The 6,650-nt window shown below is 47.7% G+C and overlaps 2 protein-coding genes across 7 annotated transcripts; one reads left to right on the plus strand and one right to left on the minus strand.

Annotated features, from left to right (window-relative positions):
• Positions 1-205: 205 nt before the first annotated feature.
• Positions 206-1,401, minus strand: LOC118510644 (protein stunted-like). Of its 3 annotated transcripts, XM_036052741.1 has the most exons (5): positions 1,272-1,401; positions 1,087-1,171; positions 885-1,015; positions 570-614; positions 206-337 (listed from the first exon to the last, which is right to left on the minus strand). In XM_036052741.1, the coding sequence occupies exons 2-4, from the start codon at positions 1,113-1,115 to the stop codon at positions 604-606; spliced, it is 171 nt and encodes a 56-aa protein (XP_035908634.1). In that variant the 5' UTR covers positions 1,116-1,171; positions 1,272-1,401; the 3' UTR covers positions 206-337; positions 570-603. The 3 variants fall into 3 exon arrangements, with proteins under 3 accessions (XP_035908634.1, XP_035908633.1, XP_035908635.1); XM_036052740.1 differs by lacking the exon at positions 570-614; XM_036052742.1 differs by lacking the exons at positions 206-337; positions 570-614 and having other exon boundaries at positions 877-1,015.
• LOC118510643 (myotubularin-related protein 2) lies at positions 935-4,929 on the plus strand. 4 transcript variants are annotated; one of them, XM_036052738.1, is made up of 6 exons: positions 935-1,051; positions 1,689-2,439; positions 2,514-3,539; positions 3,663-3,833; positions 3,994-4,201; positions 4,273-4,823. In XM_036052738.1, exons 2-6 carry the CDS (start codon positions 2,341-2,343, stop codon positions 4,566-4,568), a joined length of 1,800 nt encoding a protein of 599 aa, XP_035908631.1. In that variant the 5' UTR covers positions 935-1,051; positions 1,689-2,340; the 3' UTR covers positions 4,569-4,823. The 4 variants fall into 4 exon arrangements, 3 of the variants coding, with proteins under 3 accessions (XP_035908631.1, XP_035908632.1, XP_035908630.1); XM_036052739.1 differs by having other exon boundaries at positions 963-1,051; positions 2,055-2,439; XM_036052737.1 differs by lacking the exon at positions 935-1,051 and adding an exon at positions 1,383-1,570.
• The last annotated feature ends 1,721 nt before the right edge of the window (positions 4,930-6,650 follow it).

A 6,650-nucleotide genomic window follows, 5' to 3' on the forward strand; every position in this document is an offset into this window, starting at 1 on the left:
AGGCTTTGAAACGTAATGCTTTCCGGCCGCTCTGTCCAGAACTGTAATCGAAAATATCCATTAAGATTCTTAACGAATGTTCTAAGTAGTTAATCCTAAAATAACTTAAATAACGCAGGAAAAAGCATAACAATCTTTTCCTTCAGTTCCTATCAGCGATTGTTTAAGAAATATTTTCTTTCTTCGCATTTGAAACGAACATTGATTTGACTGTGGTTCAGCAGGGTGGTGCCAGAATTCACATAATTTATTTTTATACTACCAGTTTTATATGACTTCTTTCCAGCATGTATTTACTCATTTATGGTGCTTCCTTCAGTTTATTCAGTTATCACCTCTGAAAAAGAGAAATGGATTTTTATCGTTGTATTATAGAGTAAGTAGTGAAAGCAAAATTTTAAAAATATCACTCTGCAAACGCATTCAAAGTTTAGTAATGGCAGAAAACCAAATCGAGGACACATGTTAAGATAAAGTTAGAATCGAGTAAAACCAAACGAGTTGTGTTAATTTGTCACTCAGAAGACATACGGAAAAATCATTCGAGGCTTGTATGCGAGATAACTTACGAAGAATAACTAAAGCTAGAACTGGGCAGATAACTTATTTTTCGTCTGTAAAAATAATAACAAAAGATTGTAAAAATGAAGAAATAATGGGAAACTTAATGCGGCATAAAGATGTGTTGGTTTGAGAAGCACTGTAACATGGACGGGGCACGAGTCCTTCACTCGGATGTGTGACGCAATATTGGTGCACTTGGACGTTGAAAAACGGGGATTTTTCTAGTGTTTGCCGTCGTTTCAATTATGATTACCCAGCTGCTTATCTACGGGGATCACATCCCCCGCATGGGAATACCGTACGAATAAATGTTTACTTACTTTCCGGCTTGCCACCCTGCCATTTGGTGAATTTGATGTGCGAATCATCTCGGCGAGCGGCTTGCACTCTCAGTTCCGGCTTCAGTGCCTTACGCAGCAAACGTGCGGCAATGTTGGAATAGTTGATGTAGCTTAAGGAAACGACCGAAAGATAGTTTATTCGTTAGGTATAGTACAAACTGGGATTGAATGCACTACTCACTTAAGTCCGGCAGTTCTCCAGGCAGCCATCGTGTTTGCACGGTGTAGTAGTGTGTTTATTGACGAAAGATTGCCTCGCAGCGGACCTATTGAAAGAGCGAATATTGTGAATTGAAGAAGTTACTGAGCCACCGTGAAATAGTACTAAATTAATTAGCAAAAGGTGCAATAAAATTTGTATCTCACCGCTATGCTGTAACTTGTGCACCAACAAAAGCAAAACAAACAACTGTCAATGGTGGCCCGGTGAAAAAAAACACGAAGTGTTTCGGTTGTCAAAACGTTGAAAAACGCTTCATGTTTACCGTGTTCAGCTTGACACATACCAACCAGACAACAACAAAGGCATTGGGGGAGTGCTAGTGAAATAGCTGGAAGTGATACAGTAAATGTTCCGATAAAAAGTATTTTGTTAGCTTTAGTAAATGCCTTAGTTCGTTAGTTGTACCGCCGGAAAACGGACTGTCGTTAAATGTTTAGTGAAGGTAGCGGCATCCTGAATTCCACCACAAAACGCACCCATTCCTAGCCGATTGCATCCAGCTGTTTGTGTGTTTATCGCTAATCCGTCTTAACCATATTACCCTGTTACTGCACTGCCAGCTGTTCCCCGGTTTCACCGTCCCAAAACCGACGGACATCTGTACCGCTCGTATCGCAATTCCGATTCGTATCGTACGGGAGGCTGACGTCAGTGCGTTTCTCATCACCAAGGCGACGGACGCAATTGAGTGAGGTGGAATCGGTTGCGTATTGACGGTGCTGCTGATTGACCAACACAAAGCGGTGCGGCAGCCGTGAACAGATATCGCACTCACTCCAGTTCACTCACACGCACGAAAAAAAAACGCCCGACATTCCAAGCGAGAAATTTTTACCGATGGCTAGGGCAGGATCGGATCGGAGCAGCGGTCTTGTGTGGGGGAAAACCAGTGCGATAAGCAAGTAACTTCCTCCCTCTTTGCACAGCGCACACACATTTCCGTGGTTCCATTCAAATCCAATTAGTGTGACGCGTAGGGTCGTCTTCAGGTTCAGGTTCGGAAGATAGTGGACAGTGGGTGTGACTAAACCCTCCCAGCAAAAAAAAAAGCTAAACCGGGCGAGGGAAAAAAAACATAAAACAGTAGAACTGTCTGGTTTTTGGCCTACTTCGATGATAGGGTGTAGTTGGTAAACAAACCAAATAAACGATTGAACTACGCCTCGCTAGCGGACGGAGGCACGCACACACCTTTAAAGGCGCACCTCGAAGATGGATCACCACGGGACGGATTTTCACCGTAGTTCCAATTCGCTCGATTCCGATTCCAAGTCCAGTTCGCTCAACTCCAAGCACGGAATGGACACGATTGTAAGCTTAATCCCGATCGCATTTAAAGCTGTTGCGCTGTTTGAGCTAATTAAATGTTAATCTTTTTTTTACAGGTGGCAAACGAGAATGGCTTCACATATCTTTCCGGCGAGAACATGCAGGACCGGAAGAGTGATGTGTCGTACATTTGTCCATACAGTGGGCCCGCTATCGGCACCCTCACAATCACCAACTACCGCTTGCACTTCCGATCGCAACCCGCAACCGACAAGGATCCGGTCATCGTCGTCGACTGTCCGCTCGGTGCGGTTAGCCGTATCGAGAAGGTTGGCGGAGCAAGCTCGCGGGGTGAAAACTCGTACGGAATCGACATATTCTGCAAGGATATGCGCAACCTCCGGTTCGCCCACAAGCAGGAAAACCATTCCCGGCGTACCGTGTTCGAGAAGCTCCAGCTGTACGCGTTCCCGCGCGCCAACGATGGCCAACTGTTTGCGTTTAACTATCGCGAAAAGTTCGCGGAAGATGGATGGACCGTGTACGAACCGGTGGCCGAACTGCGCCGGATGGGTGTGAACAGTGCAAACAACGATACGTGGCGCATAACGCGGCTTAACGAAGGGTACGAGATATGTGACAGCTACCCGTCCGTTTGGGCCGTACCGAAGACCGCGAAGGACGATCTGCTGAAGCAGGTCGCTGCATTTCGATCGCGCAATCGACTGCCCGTACTGTGCTGGATCCATCCCAAATCGCTCGCGACCATAACGCGCTGCTCCCAGCCACTGGTTGGGGTCGGGGGGAAGCGTAGCGAAGCGGACGAAACCTACATCAATCTCATCATGGAAGCGAACGCGCAATCGGACAAGCTGTCGATCATTGATGCGCGACCGAGCGCGAATGCGATCGCGAACAAAGCGAAAGGTGGCGGGTACGAGTCGGAAGATGCGTACAAGAACGTGGAGCTAACGTTTCTGGACATTCACAACATACACGTGATGCGGGAAAGTTTGCGAAAGCTGAAGGAAATTTGCTTCCCGGCCAACGATGACCACAAGTGGCTGTCGGCGGTGGAGAGTACGCTGTGGCTCAAGCACATCAAGTGCATTCTGGGCGGTGCCGTGCGGATTGTCGATCGGGTAAGAGCGATGGGGTGAAGTAGCATGAATTTGCGACCGTGGAGCGAGCGCATGATGGATGGGAGTTTTATGAATCATGTTCCTGACCATTCCTTCCTCTATCTTCTAATGCGCTTAATATAGATCGAAAATATGCGAATGTCGGTGGTGGTGCACTGTTCGGACGGTTGGGACCGTACGTCGCAGCTGACGGCGCTGTCGATGCTGCTGCTCGATCCGTACTATCGTACGCTGAAAGGGTTCCAGGTGCTGATCGAGAAGGAATGGCTTAGCTTTGGACACAAGTTCGAACAGGTGAGTCAGGGATGTTTTGGGGAATGTTTGTAATGGCCTGGTTTACCGAACAGTCCACATATAACGTCATCCAAAATACGACTCCAAAATCCCCTCAGTGGGGTCCAATTGGCCTCATTCGACAAACCGTTTTCATTATCCTATCCCTCCTGCACAACAGCGTATCGGCCACGGTGACAATCACCATTCGGATGCGGATCGATCGCCAGTGTTTCTGCAGTTTATCGACTGCGTGTGGCAGATATCGAAACAGTTCCCCCACGCGCTAGAATTCAACGAGTACTTCCTAATCACGATCCTCGATCATCTGTACTCGTGTCGATTTGGAACCTTCCTGTACAACACCGAACGAGAGCGTGTATCGAACGGTATGTGTATGAGAGTGTACTAAAACAAATTGTGCCCCTGTGCCTAACATAATGCCATGCTCCATTTCCAGATCTCAAAAATCGCACCGTCTCGCTGTGGTCGTTCATCAACTCGTCGCACGAAGAGTATCGCAATCCACTGTACGGTGGGCTAAGCAACTATCTCAGCTCGATGCCAGTGCAAACCGTGCTGCGACCCGTCGTTAGCATGCGTCACATTCGCCTCTGGAAGGGACTGTACTGCCGGTGGAATCCGAGCATGCGGCAGCAGGATCCAATCTATCAGCGTACGCGCGAGCTGCTTGCGCTGCAGGCGGAACTGATGAAGCAGCTGGAAGATTGTCGAACGGAACGTGTTCTCAACTAGAGCACCACTGCGGGAAAGCGTTTTCTGCGGGCGACTTTGCTTTAAGCAATTGCAATCCACCCTGGATGAGGTCCGCGAGAGAAGGAGTAGCACCACATTCAGGAAGGGGAAGTAGTATTGTGCGAACAAAAAAACAAAACACGAAAGAAGGCAGGAAGAAGGCAGGGACGGAAGGAATTAAACGGAAGGTATTCATTTTTTTCGGTTGTAAGCAAATTTAGTAAGTGAAGGAGCGATAAGTGAATTAGGACAAAATTTAATCAAAACACACACACACACACAACATTGTATTTGTTTCGTGGTAACATTGTTTAAACAATACTGTATTATTAATAAAAGAAAAAGGAAAGTGTCTATTAAAGCGACTGATTTTGTGTTTTCATATGGACTTTAGGCCTAGGCCCTTTGGACTACTAGGCCACGTTGGTTAGACTTTGTAGTAGAACACTTGGATTAGACCCCTTGGACTGCAGCTTAGAGTAGACCACTTGAACTAGGCTCGTTGGAGCAGGCCCCTTAGACTAAGGCTCTTGGAGCAGGTCCTTTGGTTTATGCCCTTTGAAGAAGGCTCTAGGCCCCTTGTACTAGACACCGGATAAGAAATAGGCCCCTTGAACTATGCTCCTTGAACTATGCCCCTTAGAGTAAGCCCCTCCGACTAGACCCCTTGAACTAAACTTCTTGGACTATTTCCCTTGAACTAGGCCTCTTGGACTAGGCCTATTGGAATATGCCCGTTGGACTAGGCTCCTTGGATTAGGCTATTTTGACTAGGCTCCTTGGAATAGGCTCCTTAGACTAGGCCTCTTGGACTAGGCTCCTTGGACTAGGCTCCTTGAACTATATCCCTTAGAGTAAGTCCCTCCGACTCCGACCCCTGGAACTAAACTTCTTGGATTAAATCCCTTGAACTAAGCCTCTTGGACTAGGCCTATTGGAATATGCCCGTTGGACTAGGCTCCTTGGACTAGGCTTGTTAGACTAGGCCCCTTGAACTAGGCCTCTTAGACTAGGCCTATTGGAAAAGGCCCCTTGGACTAGGCTCCTTGGACTAGGCTCCTTTGACTAGGCTCCTTGAACTATGTCCCTTAGAGTAAGTCCCTCCGACTCCGACCCTTTGAACTAAACTTCTTGGACTATTTCCCTTGAACTAGGCCTCTTGGACTAGGCCTATTGGAATAGGCTCCTTGGAATAGGCTCCTTGGACTAGACTTGATATACTAGGCTCCTTGGACTAGGCCCCTTGAACTAGGCCCCTTCGGTCTAGGACTGTGGACTAGACTCTTTGAAGCAGAACTCTAGGATTAGGCTCCTTGGAATAGGCCCCTTGGACTAGGCTCCTTGGACTAGGCACCTTGAACTATGCCCCTTAGAGTAAGACCCTCCGACTAGACCCCTGGAACTAAACTTCTTGGACTATTTCCCTTGAACTAGGCCTCTTGGACTAGGCCTATTGGAATATGCCCGTTGGACTAGGCTCCTTGGATTAGGCTTGTTAGACTAGGCCCCTTGAACTAGGCCTCTTAGACTAGGCCTATTGGAATAGGCCCCTTGGACTAGACTCCTTGGACTAGGCTATTTTGACTAGGCTCCTTGGAATAGGCTCCTTAGACTAGGCCTCTTGGACTAGGCTCCTTGGACTAGGCTCCTTGAACTATATCCCTTAGAGTAAGTCCCTCCGACTCCGACCCCTGGAACTAAACTTCTTGGATTAAATCCCTTGAACTAAGCCTCTTGGACTAGGCCTATTGGAATATGCCCGTTGGACTAGGCTCCTTGGACTAGGCTTGTTAGACTAGGCCCCTTGAACTAGGCCTCTTAGACTAGGCCTATTGGAAAAGGCCCCTTGGACTAGGCTCCTTGGACTAGGCTCCTTTGACTAGGCTCCTTGAACTATGTCCCTTAGAGTAAGTCCCTCCGACTCCGACCCTTTGAACTAAACTTCTTGGACTATTTCCCTTGAACTAGGCCTCTTGGACTAGGCCTATTGGAATAGGCTCCTTGGACTAGACTTGATATACTAGGCCCCTTGGACTAGGCCCCTTGAACTAGGCCCCTTCGGTCTAGGACTGTGGACTAGAC

Source organism: Anopheles stephensi, chromosome 3 (assembly GCF_013141755.1).
Source record: "Anopheles stephensi strain Indian chromosome 3, UCI_ANSTEP_V1.0, whole genome shotgun sequence".
Classification (NCBI taxonomy): Eukaryota; Metazoa; Arthropoda; class Insecta; order Diptera; family Culicidae; genus Anopheles; species Anopheles stephensi.

Excerpts from the sequence above, each read along its gene's own strand:
- LOC118510644 (XM_036052740.1), bottom strand. The coding sequence starts at position 1,115 with ATGGCTGCCTGGAGAACTGCCGGACTTAA. Across the intron at positions 1,016-1,086 it reads TGGAGAACTGCCGGACTTAA|CTACATCAACTATTCCAACA; the intron begins GTGAGTAGTGCA and ends CGTTTCCTTAAG.
- LOC118510643 (XM_036052738.1), top strand. The coding sequence starts at position 2,341 with ATGGATCACCACGGGACGGATTTTCACCGTAGTTCCAATTCGCTCGAT. Across the intron at positions 2,440-2,513 it reads AGCACGGAATGGACACGATT|GTGGCAAACGAGAATGGCTT; the intron begins GTAAGCTTAATC and ends TTTTTTTTACAG. Across the intron at positions 3,834-3,993 it reads TTGGACACAAGTTCGAACAG|CGTATCGGCCACGGTGACAA; the intron begins GTGAGTCAGGGA and ends CCTGCACAACAG.